This window comes from Panthera uncia (genome assembly GCF_023721935.1).
Source record: "Panthera uncia isolate 11264 chromosome D3 unlocalized genomic scaffold, Puncia_PCG_1.0 HiC_scaffold_8, whole genome shotgun sequence".
In the NCBI taxonomy this organism is placed as follows: domain Eukaryota; kingdom Metazoa; phylum Chordata; class Mammalia; order Carnivora; family Felidae; genus Panthera; species Panthera uncia.
The window spans coordinates 36,375,294-36,392,219 of record NW_026057586.1 but is presented as its reverse complement, the minus strand read 5'-3'; the positions used below and the strand labels follow the sequence as shown (position 1 = coordinate 36,392,219).

General features: G+C 44.1%; 1 protein-coding gene across 1 annotated transcript in view; it reads left to right on the top strand.

Moving 5' to 3' along the window:
- Nucleotides 1–16,130, top strand: part of MOCOS (molybdenum cofactor sulfurase) — a 55,998-nt gene extending 39,868 nt beyond the window's left edge. Inside the window, exons 12-15 of the mRNA XM_049619512.1 lie at nucleotides 4,822–4,927; nucleotides 8,753–8,891; nucleotides 13,968–14,072; nucleotides 15,942–16,130. Coding sequence (XP_049475469.1) covers nucleotides 4,822–4,927; nucleotides 8,753–8,891; nucleotides 13,968–14,072; nucleotides 15,942–16,094 — 503 coding nt within the window. The 3' untranslated portion in view covers nucleotides 16,095–16,130. The remainder of the gene's footprint in view (nucleotides 1–4,821; nucleotides 4,928–8,752; nucleotides 8,892–13,967; nucleotides 14,073–15,941) is intronic.
- Nucleotides 16,131–16,926: the final 796 nt, after the last annotated feature.

Sequence of the window (16,926 nt, the reverse complement as noted above, 5' to 3'; positions counted from 1 at the left end):
GTACAGTAGAACCTTGGTTTGCAAGCATAATTCGTTCTGGAAACAGGCTTGTAATCCAAAGCACTTTTATAGCAAAGTGAATTTCCCCATGAAATAATGGAAACTCAGATGATTTGTTCCATGACCCAAAAATATTCATATAAAAATGATTACAGTACAGTGATATGATACAAAATAATAAAGTAAATACAAAATATAAAGAAAAATTAATCTGTACTTACCTTTAAAAACCTTTGTGACTGGTGTGAGGGAGACAAGAGAGAGGTGGGTTATTATATAGGACAACTTTCATTATCACTAACAGATGTTGACTATAGTACAGTATTTAAAATTTTTTTTTTAAACGTTTATTTATTTTTGAAGGAGAGAGAGAGAGAGCCTGAGTGGGGGAGGAGCAGAGAGAGAGAGAGAGAGACAGAATCCAAAGCAGGCTCCAGGCTCTGAGCTGTCAGCACAGAGCCCGACATGGAGCTTGAACTCACGAGCTGTGAGATCGTGACCTGAGCTGGAAGTTGGACGCTTAACCGACTGAGCCACCCAGGTGCCCCTACAGTACAGTATTAATGAACTCTTGTCAGATACTATGTTTAATGTTACTGGCAATAAGGCAGCAGAAGAAAAGGTCTATATCTGCAGGCAGGCCTGACCTAAATGAAGCAAAACATTTCTAAGCTTCCTCTTGTATGGAAAAACAAAGGACTGTCCATAGGTGCTTTGAAGTGACAAAAAAATACACTAGTGCCAGCTGTGGGCACCTTCCCACATTCTGAAAAATCACTGATTTCTGCCAAACACTGCAGCTTGAGACTGACCATCCAAGCATGGGACATGATCACCCACAATCCCACAGTGAGAGAGAGAGAGAGAGGTTTGCTCATCTTGCGGAACACTCAGAGAACAAATTTCTCACAATCCAAGGTTTTACTGTACTTGGAAGTTAACAGTACCACATGGGAAGAAGAGATCGCTTTCAGGTGTCTGCTCAAGTGCCAGCTTCTCAGGGAAGCCGGCTTGACTGCTCTCCTCAGGACCAGAGCCCCCACCTGAACCTCTGTGGTTCGTTCCCTGTTTTATTTTCTGTGGGGTGCTTTTCGCATCTGATAGGCCATGCATTTCACTCAGTTATTCTGTTTATTAGACTGTGATAGATTTTAAGCCCTGGGAGGACGGGGATTTTTGTGCACTTTGTTCAGTGCTGCATCCGCTGTGCTCAGAACAGCATCTGGCACATAGTAGTTGCTCAGTAAATACTAGATGAATGAATGAAGGGGTCACTGCCACATTACTGATTTGTGTAAGGATGACCTGGCTTAGTGATTAGCTCCCAGAGAGACTGGCTTGTAAATCTGAGTAACATTGTGACAGTATGGGGACCAGTGACTGGATCTAGTGACCTGCACAGATGAACCCATGAATCCCTGAATACGTATGATAGAGAATTCAACGGATGTAAAATACTTGCACATTTTAGAAGTGTTGACAGTTTGTCATGTCATAAGTTGTGCAAGAATTTGAGTTGCTATGTGATGGAGAACGGGAATAAATGTATGCTGCTCTTACTGAGGGGGTGAGCTGATGGTGTTTGGGAGTGGGTAAGCTTAGAGACGTGATGAAAGGGGAGAGAGAGATGGGCACTCCGAGTAGGGACATGCAAGGAGTGGGGCTCGACGGGACCAGGGCCACCATCTAAATGAGTTGATAGAATAAGGCCCAATGGTTCCTGGTGCCTGCTGTCTACTTGGGGCTCAGCTGGGTCTTTAGGATGCTGGCTGAGATTATGAAGCAACGGCTGTGGTCCTCCAAGATCTAAGTTTAGAGGCAACGACCTACCAGTACACAATGACACTAACATAAAGGTGACAATAAAGGTCTATGCAAAGGGCATGGGTTGGTGGGGGGAGGTATCTTCTACACAGGGAGTGAGTCACGGAGGGCTTCAGGGAGGAGATGACTTTGGCACTGCGTCTTAACATGAGAGCAGGAGTTTTCTAGGCAGAGAGAGGTGGGAAGGTTAGTCGGGAGCAGTATGGCAGGCCTTGGCATTTCATGGGCCCAGAGAGGTGTTTAGGAGGGTTGAAGGTGGGAGGGGAGCCATGGGGGGGAGCTGGGGAGAAAGGATGAATGCTTGGCTTGAGGAGTCAGTAAGTGCTACCTTGTGGTTGGGGGCATTCATTGCAAACTCTAAGCTGAGGAGTTTCGTGATGCCACACGTGTTAGAAAGATACTCTTGGCGCGATGTGGAGGCTGCTTCAGAGAGGGAGGTGAGAGAAGCACAGGGGCCAGGCAGGAAGTGGCAGTGACTGTTCTCGTGGGAGGTGGGGACCTGGGTGAGGCAAAGGTAGGTGCGGAGAGGTCTGTCCCCTGCATGATGCAGTGTCAGGGAGCGTCAGCTTGAGAACATTATACTTTGAGGATGCCTTTTATGGTGGAGACGTCCCTGACGGTCTAGGCCACTGGTCTTTGAATAATTTTAGGTTGGTACACCTGAGAGGAACCTTTTTAAAGCTACGTTATTTACACTGTCATGTAAATTGGCCAGTGGAATTTCAATATTTAGTGGTTTGATTTTCAAGAATATTCATTAAAGTATATATAAGGACAAACTGTCTTTTGATGGTCAGGAATTTTCTTTCTTTCCTTTCCCTTCTTCGACTTATACTTCCATTCCACTCCCTTGATGGAATTTTATCTTAGTGTTATATATTGTATGCTTGAAAATCTTTTCTTGTTCACTCTACCATATTTATGTGAAGCCACAATTATATATAAATTGAAATGTATACACATTTTCCAAGTTTACAGTGATCACGAGTCTAAGTGTTAGGAGATCTTTTTGGTTGAGTCCCTCTTTAATGGTACACAGTTTATGAAAACAACAGAAGTATATTATACATTTTGAAAAATAGTTAATGAACAGAAAGAGAAAACATTGTTGAAAAGGAATCTCTTACTGAGATGCCTGAACCCTCCCCCACCGCCCCACGCCTGCCATTCATTCCCGTATCCATGAATGAATGTCACCTGTGCCCAGAATAGCCCATGCTCAGCACTGATTCTTTTCTGGAGAACCCTATTTAAGTCATTACAGAGCTGGGGACTGAAGGAATTTGGTTAATGCACTGTCACTCAAACCTTTCTTCTGAGGCACATGACCAAAGCACAGGGATCTAACATTATGATGACTTAATCATCTGTCATGTGGCCACTTAATTAGGTTGGGCAGTTTTGTGTGTAGTGAGGAATGGGAACCCATCTGACCTAGGGGAGGCTCATTCACCCAAGCTTTAGAGGCTTGTATTTTCTCAGCACAGACCCCAGGGCTTTGAATGGGGCTTTTGTTTTCCACCCTGGAGTTTTAGCCTCCATGGCAATGTGCTTTAGGAGAGGCGAGCCTTTCTTCTGGGAAGTGCAAAAAGGGCCTTTGCGGAGGGGGCCGGGATTCCACCTCCCTCCTCTGACAGAACCATTTTAGCAAAAAGAACATTTGGAAGTAGAGGACCTGAAAAGCAATTGTCTTAAAAGTATCCATTCTTGTGTATGCTGGGTTCCACACATTTGGTTCGGAGACAGCTCGCTAGGCTTTGGCCCAGCTGACACTTTTTCTCAACATCTCCCGTGAAGACAGCGACGGCCTCCCAACGAATGGTCTGACAGAAAGTGCTAGCAGTTCTGGGCACGCTTGATATTTTCTTTCGCTGGCTTTTCCCCCTTCTAGTAGTTTTAAAACTCGTATTAGTTATTTCTGAAGTCAATATCACACACTTGCCTAAGGACAAAAGACAGCTTTCCCTGACCGGACTCAGACCTTCCTGGGCCTGTGGCTCTCATCAAGGTCCCGCTTTCCACCATCTTGGGGAAGCTCCCTATCCCTGCCTCCCTCTCACTTCTCCTTCTCTAAATGTTGCCTCCCGGTCTTCTTTGCTGGGGACAATTTCGCTTGGGCATTTTATTATTATTATTTTTCCAGATTATTAACAGCTCATTTTCTATTTCTGAGAGGTTTAAGCAATGCTTAGAACATTTTTATTATTTCCAGGCCACCATTTTTTTTTCCCTTATAGAAATCGTCTCTCCTTTTTAAAAATGCAAGCCAATGGAAGCAGGATTCGTTTGCATGCCGAGAAAGCAATTCTTCTTTTTAATTTATTTAAACTTTTTTATTGAGGTATACGTGACATATAACACTATATTAGTTTCAGATGTACAGCATAACGATTTGGTATTTGTATGTATTGAGAAATGGCCACCACAATAAATCTGGTTAACATCTGTCACCATACACAGTTAAATTTTTTTTCTTGTGATGAGAACTTTTAAGATTTATTCTCTTAGCAACTTTCAAATATGCAGTACAATGTTATTAAGTATAGTCACCATGGTGTACATTACCTCCTCGTGATGTATTTATTTCATAACTGAAGCTTGTATCTTTTGACTCCATCCCGTATCCATCCTGCCCGCCCCCACCCCCTGCCTCTGTTCACCACCAGTCTGTTCTCTGTGTGTATGAGCTTGTTTTGTTTGTTTGTTTTGGATTCCACATATAAGTGAGATCATATGGCATTTCTGTCTGACTTACTTCATTTAGTATACTGCCCTCAGGGTTTATCCATGTTGTCACAAATGGCAAGATTTCATTCTTTTTTATGGCTGAGTAATTTATATATATATAAATTACTATATATATTTATATATTATATATATATAAATTACTATATATATATAGTACATATATATATGTACATTATGTGTGTGTGTGCGTATCTGTGTGTGTGTGTGTGTATTTAGCAACTTCTTTTAAAAATACCCCATCACTTTTAGATCAATCTGCTGGTTCAACAGCCACCCTTTCTCTGGTGAATGAAGCACAATATTTGCTGATAAATAGACCCAGTGTTTTGGAGCTTCAGCAGCAATTAAATGCCAGGTAAGATCCTTTGCCTTGGGAATAGCAGGCAGGTGTAACCACTTGACTCTGAGGGTGAGCCTTGCACCTGCCTGGGGAGTCGTGGAGTGCAGACGAGAGACTGAGGCCCCGAGAAGTTACAAAGCCCTTTGGGTCCAGCTCCCATGTCTCTCTTGATGACTTCATGATGTTTAGCGAACCCCAACTCTCATTTTTAATCATTCCATTTCTTAGCATTTGCTTTAATGGAATTGAACTTGACCCAGTTTCATTGCCCATCCTCCCACCGCCCCCTGTTCCCTAGGAGCCTTGCCCTATTTCCACAATCATTTTGAGTGAAAAGGGTGGTTATGAAAGCTTTTAAAGTTGTAACTGTAGATATTATATGTTTGTATCAGCAGATAGAACCGAGAGCACTGGCTGCTCACTTCCACCTGAGGTGCTGCTAAGGGCCCTGACGTATTAGCGGGTCAGCTCCAGAAAGAGTTAGTTCAACCCTCTTTGTTGTAGTTAGAGGAAATTGAAGTCCCAAGGGAATCAGACAATTAGGGCAAAAAATGGCCCCACTGTTATGTGACAGCTGTGTCCGGCTGCTTATTCCTAGCCCACAGGCCAGGAGAGGTGTGCACACACCCATCACCGTGAGCCAGGGATCCTGTGACTCTTACGTGCCTTGTGGTCTTGGGCACATGTGTGCACACTCAGAAACACGTACAAAGGTAGCTTAATAAAAATGACAAAGATGGGCTGTTTGTAGTGATTGCTGTTTGTAGTCGTTGGCAAAAACGTGCAACAGAGTTCCCTGGCCATGGCCTCGCTCGCTCTCCTTGGGTATAGAAGTATGGTGCAGCTTCATGGTCCCTGGGTGTTCACCGAGCTATCCCGGCATCAAGTGACAGAGTGACCTGGAGAGAGCAGGTCAGTGGTTTTCTAGGGTTCTTTGTGTGGAAAAAATAGGAGGTGGAGACAGGCTTGCTGCAATCCTGGTTCCTACCAGGAGGGGACCGTGTTTCCTACTGGGTGTCTGAGCGCAGGGCTGACAAGCAGGCAGTGGGTGTGACAGGTTAAGTGGACCAGCCTGTGCCTCGTGCCTGGGAGGGTCGCTGGGGGCTGTGGTTGCTGTATCTCTGTTCTACTTTCAAATTTGATGGACTCTATAATGCATATGCTGATCATATCTTTTTTTTAAAAATTTATATCCAAGTTAGTTAGCATGTAGTGCAATAACGGTTTCAGGAGTAGAATCCCCTGATTCATCCCCTACATAGAACACCCAGTGCTCATCCCAACAAGTGTCCTCCTTAATGCCCCTTCACCCATTTAGCCCAACCCCCACCCACAACCCCTCCAGCAACCCTCAGTATGTTCTCTATATTTAAGAGTCTCTTACGTTTTGTCCCCCTCCCTGTTTTTATATTATTTTTGCTTCCCTTCCCTTTATGTTCATCTGTTTTGTATCTTAAATTCCACAGGAGTGGAATCATATGATATTTGTGTTTCTCTAATTTCGCTTAGCATAATACCCTCTAGTCCATCCACATCGTTGCAAATGGCAAGATTTTATTCTTTTTGATTGCTGAGTAATACTCCATTGTATATATATATACCACATCTTCTTTGTCCATTCATCTGTTGATGGACATTTGGGCTCTTTCCACACTTTGGCTCTTGTCAAAAGAGCTGCTAGAAACGTTGGGGTGCATGTGTCCCTTCAAAACAACACAACTGTATCCCTTGGATAAATACCTAGTAGTGCAATTGCTGGGTCGTAGGGTAGTTCTATTTTTAATTTTTTGAGGAATCTCCATACTGTTTTCCCGAGTGGCTGCACCAGCTTACATTCCCACCAGCGGTGCAAAATAGATCCCCTTCCTGTGCATCCTCGCCAACATCTGTTGTTGCCGGAGTTGTTAATGTTAGTCCTTCTGACAGGTGTGAGGTGGTATCTCATTGTGGTTTTGGTGTGTATTTCCCTGATGATGACCATAGTATCTTTTGAACATAAAACTTTCCCTTTTACAAAACACAAAGGGAATGTTTGTAACTTGGAGGCTAAATCCAGAATCCAAGGATTTTAGGACTGGAAAGTGCTAGCCCTCTCATTTCAGATGAAGAAACTGTAGTTCTCATTGCTTATGGGAGTTGCACGTAGTGCTGAAACTAGACTTGGTTATCCTGGTCCCGGCTTTGCACTCACCAGCCCCTGCTGGAAGGGGATTGGGATATTACAGCCTTGTCCTCCACCAGGGCTTTTCAGCTCTGTTTCCAGGGAAAATTCCGGGTGTACTTTGGGACTACCCCATCCCCCAACTTAAAAAAATTTTTCTTTGTTGAAGCACAACAAAGCACAAAAATTGTAAGTGCATATCTCAATTAATTTTTACATATATATATATGTATATATATATATATATATATATATATACACACCCATGTACCACTGCCCAGACCAATTAGAGAACATTTCTAGTATGCCAGAAACCTTCTTCGTATGCCCTGTCAGTCCAACAGAAGATCACCACTATTCTGACTCCTTTTATCATCGATCATTTTGCTTGTTCTTGAACCCAATATAACGGGATCACACAATGTGTTCTTTTGTTGACGTTTTCAGATGCTTTATTTAAAAAAATTTTTTTTTACATTTATTTATTTTTGAGAGACAGAGAGAGACAGAGCACAAGTGGAAGAGGGGCAGGGAGAGAAGGAGACACAGAATCCAAAGCAGGCTCCAGGCTCCGAGTGGTCAGCATAAGAGCCTGACGTGGGGCTCGAACTCACAAACTGAGAGATCATGACCTGAGCCGAAGTCAGACACTCAGCTGACTGAGCCACCCAGGTGCCCCTCAGATGCTTTATTTTTCGTTCTTTTTCCCTTTGGTGCACGGAGGTGCAGAGAGCCATTTTATGGGACCTCATTGCCATAAACCAAAATCTTAAACAAGAATTACAAAAATAGTGAATGCTCATTAAAACTGCAAATAGTACAGAAGTTAGGAAGTAAATTTGTTTTTATGGAGATAAAGTTGACATACAACATTATATTAGTTTCAGGTGTACAATAGCATGATTCGTTATTTGTGCATAGTGAGAAACAATCACTACAATAAGTCTGGTTAACATCTGTCACCCTATATAGTTACAAATTTTTTTTCGTGTGATGAGAACTTATAAGATGTACTCTCTTAGCAACTTTCAAATATGCAGTACGGTATTAACGACTATGGTCATCGCCCTGCACGTTATATCCCCATGATGTATTTATTGTATAACTGGAAGTTTGTGCCTTTTGGCCCCCTTCACCCATTTTGCCCGCTCCCACCCCTGCCTCTGGTAACCACCAGTCTGTTCTCTGTGGGAAATCAATACTGAAACCTCCCATATGTACGCATTGTTGCTTTATGGCATTCTCATATCCAAAAACAAAGTAGGAGCTCTTGGAACATCTTAGGTCCTTGGCAGTTAAGCCTGTTGACACTCCTTAAGCGCCTTGTCCAGACTCGCGACTCAGAACTGGTCTTTTCGTAGAAGTTTGTTCATTTGACTCCTGTTCCCTTGGTTTCCAGAGTCCTTTGTCTCTTCAGCTAAGATCTACTTACTCTTTGCACTGCCTCTTGTGGGCCTGTCCATGGAGATGGGATCATCTCCCATGGAACACCATCAAGGTCTGCCTAACGGATGCGTGTCTGCTGGTCTTAACACTTGTGGTAGAAGCTGGTTCTGATCATCTAGGCTCAGGCCTGAGAACAGTTGATGAAGTCAGGCATCAAGGGCTAGAAATGTTGAATAATTGCGCCTCCATTGTCTGCTCTTCCCACTACCCCCCTTTTGGCATGTCTTAAACAGTGATGAGAATGGAAAGGAGGAATTATTCCCGATGAAAGAACTCATCTCACGTTTCCGTGCCAATATTATTACCAGTGGAACAAGCCCTTTTGAAGAAGAGACGTGGGATGAGATTTCAGTCGGTTCCTTGCGTTTCCAGGTGAGTCGGGGATGTTCAGTTATCCTCCCTCAAGGGTTGCCGATGGAGACTGACCTCCGTCTGTGGCCAGGATGGTGGCCTGGCCGGTGGCAGGTGGGAATCCCCTGTCTGTCTTTGACTCTGACCCACAAAGCCTCAGCTGGGGGGTTTGTGACATCTGCATTCTGGGACTCCCCTTGGAAGGATCCATCTCTTATTCCCTACGAGGGTGGCAGCAGTCAGTTGCCTGTGGGACAGAGAGAAGGTGCTCCTACAGGTGGTCAGGGCTCAGTGCCGCCTCCATCTCATAATTATGTTTGGGCTTAAACTGTGTTTTCTTAGAATGCTTGTGTCTATGGGAACATTCTCCTCCTGGAACCTCTTGCACTTTCCTGATGTCTGGTGCTGGTGGAGGAGGACCCAGATGTCTAGTGGTCCCTCAGTGTCCGTGGCCACCACTCTACCTTCTTCCCACACCCTGGCTTCCTGCCTTGCTGGCCTTTGTGGAGGAGCTTACAGTCAGAGAGGTGAAGCTGCCCCCTGCCCTCTCTCCCCAGGCTCCGGGCCCCCCCCCAAACAGTGCTGTGGGCTTGAAAAAATGTGAGAAAGCCTTAGGCTAAAACCTACATTCTTCCTTGGAGACAACAGGGCTCCTGAGACCTGATCCCCCTGACCTCTCTAGCCCTCCCGTTGCCTGCCACACCATCCTTCTCTACATTTCCTAAACACGCCAAGCTTCCTGTCTCAGCGTGTCCCTTCTGCTTGGCGTGTTCTTCCTGCAGCCACTTCAGGGTCTCCACTCAGATGGCACCTCCTTGGGAAGGTCAGACTCTTAAGCATAGCACCTGCTTATTCCTTCAGAGCACACGAGGGTGGGGACTAGTATGTTTTGTTCAGCTGTACCTCTAGGGCCCAGAACAGTCTTGGCCCAGAGTCAGTGCTCAATAACCATCGAGAGAATGAATGGACAGGAAAGATAAGGAATAGCTAGGGACAGAAGGATGGGTCATCTGCACAGAATGTCCTTGGTACTTTAGTGGGGGATGATATTATCTTAATAGTAACATTATTAATCTTGGTATACACCGTCTGCCTTGGGGCTATCTTGTGTCCCGGCTCTGCACTTGGAGGGAACACCACTGTGGTATCCGGAAAAGCAGCAGGCAGTCATTTAAATCTTCCTGGAAGAATGGTGGAGGTCTAGGGTTGTGGAGGGCACTTAAATTTCACGGCATGAAGAAGTCCCAAAGAATTTTTTTATCCACTTACCTCCCCAAACCTCCTCTTATCCTGGCAGCTTTTCTTCCTTGAAAAAACAATCTCTTCTCTCCCAGACATTGACGCCCACAGGCCTCTCTCTGGCACCAGCCCTCCTGCTGTTCCTCCTCACCCCTGCGTCTGACTTACTCTTCTCTTCCTCATTTCCTGTTTCTCTGTCCCTGCTGTGTCTTTAAAACACTTGCTCTTAAGTATCCTGCCTGATGCAGAGTAGGTATTAATACCTGTTGTTTGATAAATGGAGAGAAGGAGGAAGAAGAAAAGGAAGAAAGGGAGAGGAGAGAGAAGGAACTAGAATGAGCTTATTGTCACTGTCAGACAATTCTGACACTGTTGTCACTTGGCAACAATAGCATCTGCAGTTTGTCAGCTACCTGGGGCCATAAATACAAGTAAGATTCTTTAAGAAATTTTTCTGAGATGTTCTGCTCTCCTTAATTTTTATTAAAAAATTTAAAAATATTTATTTTTGAGAGAGAGAGAGAGACAGAGCACGAGGAGGAGAGGGGCAGAGAGAGAGAGACACACACAGAATCTGAAACAGGCTCCAGTCTCTGAGCTGTCAGCACAGAGCCCAACGTGGGGCTCAAACTCACGGACCGCGAGATCATGACCTGAGCTGAAGTCGGCCGCTTAACTGACTGAGCCACCCAGGCGTCCCAATGCTTTGTTTTCTTTAGATCAGTGTTCTTAATAAACATTCATTAGTAAAAGTTAAAATATGCCTGCCCTTTGGCCTAATTATCTCACTTATAGAAATCTAGTCCATAAAATACACCTGTACAAGTATGCAGAGTTCTATTACAAGTTTATTTATTGTAATGCTTTTAGAAAGATGAAAAATTGAGGGGCACCTGGGTGGCTCAGTTGGTTAGGCTTCCGACTTTGGCTCAGGTCATGATCTCACAGCCCATGAGTTTGAGCCCCGCGTCAGGCTCTGTGCTGACAGCTTAGAGCCTGGGCTGCTTCAGATTGTGTCCCCCCCCCCCCTCTGCCCCTCCCCCACTCGTGCTCTGTCTTGTTCTGTCTCTCAAAAATAAATGTTAAAAAAAAAGTTTGCAAACCAGGAGCCCCCAAACCAAAACATGAAATATGAAAACTTGGAGGCCATCAGAAATATCCATAAAAGGGAGATTGTTTAAATAAATTATGCTATATTCATACAGTGTAGTCCTGTGCAGGCACTAAAAAGTGTAAACTATAGTTAGTACTATGCCTTGCAAAAACTAAATGCTTAAAAGATGCTTGCCGATGATAATACTCAGGCTGAGGCTGTTACAATGCAAAAAGACTTAGCACATCTCTTTTAGAAAGTCATTTTTCACTGGGTATCATCAAATCATAAAAACTTTTATACCTGGTGGCTTTATAATCTCATTTAGAGAGATCAAACCCCCTCCCCCCAAGTTTTAAATCTCTTTTAGAAAGTCATTTTTCACTGGGTATCATCAAATCATAAAAACTTTTATACCCGGTGGCTTTATAATCTCGTTTAGAGAGATCAAACCCCCTCCCCCCAAGTTTTAAACAGCAAATAGGGTTATGTGGATTAAGACCTTCACTGCAAAATTATTAACAGCTAAGAATTAGAAACCGGCTAGTAGAACTTGGCTTCATAGAACATCACCCCACAGGAATGCCAGGCCATCATGAAAATCTCAAGCCCAAGGATAAGGTAGGTGGTCTCTGTGTATAGACATGGAGGGCGCCCAGTGTGTATTGTGGAGTAATGAAATCAGGGAAGACACCCCGCGGCCTCTGAGAGCTCTGGGAGTGTGTTGCACGGGTGCATGTGTGGTTGTGTCCAGCTCCGAGCTGCAGTCTGGAGGGATCTATAGCCACATCAGCAGCACTTGCCTCTCAGGACAGTGAGGGAGGCCGCTGCTGAGTGCTTTCTCTTTAAACCTTTTTTAAATGTTTATTTACTTTGGGGGGGGGGGCAGAGCGCAAGTGGGGAGGGGCAGAGAGAGGGAGACACAGAATCCAAAGCAGGCTCCAGGCTCTGAGCTGTCAGCACAGAGACTAACTCAGGGTTTGAATTCACGAACCGGGAGACTGTGACCTGAGCCTAGGTCAGACGCTTAACTGACTGAGTCACCCAGGCACCCTGAGGGCTTTTTTTTTTTAACTCTTAAAGCTGCTCTGTATAGTTTGAGTTATTTTTCAAAGAACATGTATACTAGTAAACAATTTTTTTTAAATGCCAATGGATGAGAGGGCTAGAGAAAAATGCTTAAAAAATGATGATGTTTTAAGAAAATTGATTTCTTCGCCTTGGTGTTTGAAAAAAGTGTCTGGAAAATATTTTTCCCTCTGCCAGCTTGAGAAACTTTTAAGAGAGCCTTTTGGCCAAAGCGACAGGAGTTTTACATGAAGTGCTATCTGTCAGGTGGCAGCTGGGGCCCAGGCCCAGGGCTGGTGGACGTCCGTTCTGTGGGACGTCCATTCTGTGGGACATAGCTCTGCAGGGCCAGAGGGAGCCTGGCCTGGGAATCATAGTTTTCTAGGCAGAGGAGGTAGCGTGTTCTGTACTTGCTCTTGGAGGGCTTAGTGTTCTATCTTGAGGCAGTCTTTTTCCACCTCAGACATTCTCGTGCACGAGAATCCTGGGCGTGGCATCCTAGAAATAGTGTCTGGAATCCTCACCAAATCAAGCGAAGGGGCTGAGTGAGGCAATGAGGCCTGGAGAGGTCATAGGTCTGCTCAGTGTCAAGGCGAGTGCCGGGCAGAGCCCTGTACAGCACAGCCCAGCTGCTGGCGGAGGCCTGGGAGCCTTAACTTTGGTGCTACCTTGAGGTTGTATTTCCACTGGTTTAGGGTCCACCAGCCAGAAGGCGAGTGCTAGGAATAGGCCAAGACACATCCAGATTTAGCCGTTTCTAGTTTCAGTGTGTACTTGGTGTTTGCCCCCAAGTGAGCAGAGGAGCAAATGTGAAAATCAAGTCCCTTCGCCCTTTTTATAGGTGCAACAAAAGCAGCGTCTCGTCACTGCTAAGCTGCATGCTTTCTTGTTTTGTGTTAACATTTGTGGGAGATTTTTCTCGATACAGAGCAAGTCTTGCTCGTGGCAGACCAACAGGATGACCCTTGTTAAGAAGCTGTGTGTGTGTGTGTGTGTGTGTGTGTGTGTGTGTGTATGTGTGAATACACATGTAATTTTCTTTCCTGCTTATTTCACTTATAAAAATAAATATTTACCATTTAAAACCCTTTATAGATTAATTTTAATACCTGCACGATATATTCATATACCTGTAGTGTAGCCATTGTTCTCTACTATTTGATGTTTAAGATGCTCTCAGGTTTCCCCGATCACAAACAACATGAGAAAGATTGTACAGGAACCTGTGTTTGTACTTGGGGTTCTTTTCTTGAGTGAAATTCCTAGTAGTGAAGTTTCTGGGCCAAAGGACACGGACACAGTAAGGTTCTTTCTGATGAGTCAGTGCTGGGCCCGTGGGTGTTTATCTTCTCCTAGTTTACCCTCCAACCACTTAGTTCTTTTCTTCCTGGGAGGATCTCCAAGATTCTCTGATAACCATCTGAGATTCACAACAACTCTTTTCTTCGTCTACAAAGCCCGGAAGCAGCAGTCTTTCAGTTGATGAACAAACATGGATGATCCCCCAGGACTGTGTGAGGAGCGGCTGCTTTCTGGCTCCTAGCAGTCAGAGCGGAGTAGTGAGCATTGCTGTGTGAGTGGGCCCAGAGAACACCTCTGACAACCAGTCCTCCTGGACCCAGATTCCTCCCTGCACTAGCAGGAGCGTCTGGCCACTTTCACGGCAACGCTGTCTTTTCCCTTCTCGCCCCCTCTAGGTTTTAGGTCCTTGTCACAGATGCCAGATGATTTGCATCAACCAGCAAACTGGGCAGCGAAACCAAAATGTTTTCCAAAAGCTTTCTGAGAGTCGTGCGAGAAAAGTAAGCATGATTGCAAACTGTGACACCTGTTTTAAGATCCTGTTTTGTTTTTTAAGTTTATTTATTTTTTTTGGGGGGGGGAAGGGCAGAGAGAGAGAGAGAGAGAGAGAGAGAGAGAGAGAGGAAGAGAATCCCAAGCAGAGCCTTTGGCGGGGCTCAAATTCATGAAACAGTGAGATCATCACTTGAGCCCAAACCAAGTTAGACACATAACTGACTGAACCACCCAGGTGCCCCTAAGATCCTATTTTAAGATCCTGGCTTGTTATCTACACCCAAACTGTAGTTCTGAGTAATAACGGTGTGTAAGTTTGAGAAGTGAGGAGACATTCTGAGGCTGATCGGCTACCATTAAGGTTCTGATCTCATCCATGGCACCATCTTAGGTTTCTTTTCCATTCATTTTCTTACTTTTTGGGGGTCTTATGTGTATTTTTGATGCTCTCAAATTTTGTTGAAGAGATACAGGGTTTAAATAAGAAATAAGTAAATAAGCCGAGTAATTTTATTGTCTCGATCATTATTTTCTTCACCACAGGTGTCTCATGAGAGTAAAATGCCCTGTGGTGAATAGAGTAATTGCATAGGCAGATTCAGTAAATTTCACTCTGAGAAGGCTGTAAATCATCTTCTTGAAGGTTAGAATGACTAGGTGTGGTTTTTGTGGATTCCAGGTTATAGAAACTGAATTTCTAACTGACTGATTCTTTAGGAAGATTTATGTCCAGGCTAGGGCTTTCTGGTTTTGTTTGCAAGGAGTTCTAGGAAGTCAGGTAAGCAATCAAGGTTGCATGGAACATTTCTTGAAAATTAACTGAATTAACATAAATATTCAATATCTCTCTAATAATAAATTAGAAGGTAAACTCATGGTAAAATGTTCCACATCGGTTCCCATGTTTCTCCAAACCAGGGTTTCATTTCACAGTATTTAATTGCCACAGTCTCCCTGCAGACACGGGGTAGATATGATCTTCACTTGAGTGTTTTGTCAACATGTCTGTTCCCTCAGCTGAGGCAGGCCGTGTCACCTGAGGGTGTGAGGACCTTGAATCTGTGCCATGCACGTTGCCAGAGGACAGGGGATGGGTGTGCACAAATACTATGATGCACGGAAGGAAATCACTGTACTTCTGAGAACCACTGTAACTCTCTTGTGCACACACCTTTCATTTTTTAAAAAACATTTTGGAATAATTTTAGATTCACGGATAAATTGCAAAGAGAGTACAGAAAGTTCCTGTGTACCCTTCTCCCGCATGTGCACACATCTTAAGGAATTAATTTGGCCTCAGCCCCTAGCCTGGGTCGTGGAACATGGGGGCACCCAGCTGATGTTATCACAGGAATGAACAGATCTGGGAGTGCATCACATGCTCCAGGGAGTTCTTACTGACTCACTCGCATTGATGGCAAACTCTGAGTAGACTCACTCAGCTCTTTATTTTGGGCCTTCCATTACTGTTCTAGAGACTTTGGAGAACTTAACCCACATCACAACAACAACAACAAAATCACCTCAAAGAAAATGCAGAATTTTGCTGTTACTTTCACAAAATAGTTTTTACATCAGGGAACAGAGCAGAAATTGGCCTGGTCGTGGTCAGAAGCAGAGAGCAGGACGCAAGCCCTCCTACCAGAAGCTCAGGGTATATAGGAAGGAGAAAAACAGGTGTGGGGTGGGGGGGACTGTCGGGAAAGAACATTATACATGACAATCTTTGTCTGAAATTGGGATTCTTGTTTCCCACTACATCCTAGTACCTGTCTTTAAAGATCTGACTTGATTTTAGTTGATCATTATTATTTATAAAATTATTTCAACTGCTAAAATAATCTGGCTTGTTGTTGCCGCTGTCTTGTTCACAGGTGAACTTTGGAGTGTACCTGATGCATACATCTTTGGATTTTTCTTCCCCAGCTTTCCTGTCTGTAGGATCTCAGGTGCTCCCTGTGTTGAAAGAAAACACAGAACACCATGAGCTACCTGCTTCCACGAAACATCAGGATGTTATCTCCTAAAAAGTATTTTCAGTGTAAATTAAAATTTCTCTTTTACACCTATGTCTGCTGTAATTCACGCTGGCACATGGCTCAATAGAACAAGGAGAGTTCTCTTCGGGGGGTAGGGGAACTCTCGTTGGCCGCCTGTAACTTCCACTCTCCACGTGTGCACTGGCCAAGCTCACAAGGGCAGTTTTGGGCCCTCTGTGCTTTCCACAGCTGTGCTGCACCCAGCAAGGTTCCCATATGCATTTGAAGTAGGATTATTTTATTTTATTTTATTTTATTTTATTTTATTTTATTTTTTCTTTTTTGAAGTATGATAATTAGGTGAGGTTTTTTTTCCAGTTATAATTCTCTCTCTTTATTCTATCACTATTAAAAAAAATTTTTTTTAACATTTATTTATTATTGAGAGAGAGAGACAGAGCATGAGCAGGGGAGGGACAGAGACAGGAAGACACAGAATCTGAAGCAGGCTCCAGGCTCTGAGCTGTTAGCACAGAGCCTGACGCAGGGCTCGAACTCATGAACCACGAGATCATGACCTGGGCTGAAGTGGGAAGCTCAGCTGACTGAGCCACCCAGGTGCCCCATCACTATCTTTTTAAATTTAAGTGTAGTTGACACACAGTGTTAGTTTCAGGTGTACAGCATAGGGATTCACTATGTCTACATGTTATACTATGCTTACTACAAGTGTAGCTAACACCCGTCACTGTAAAAAGGTATTACAGTACCATCAACTATATTCCCTATGCTGTACCTTTTATCCCAGTGACTTCTTTCTTTCCATAACTGGAAGTAATTAGGTGAGGTCTTTAACGACGCTCCCTGGGAATGCTGAACC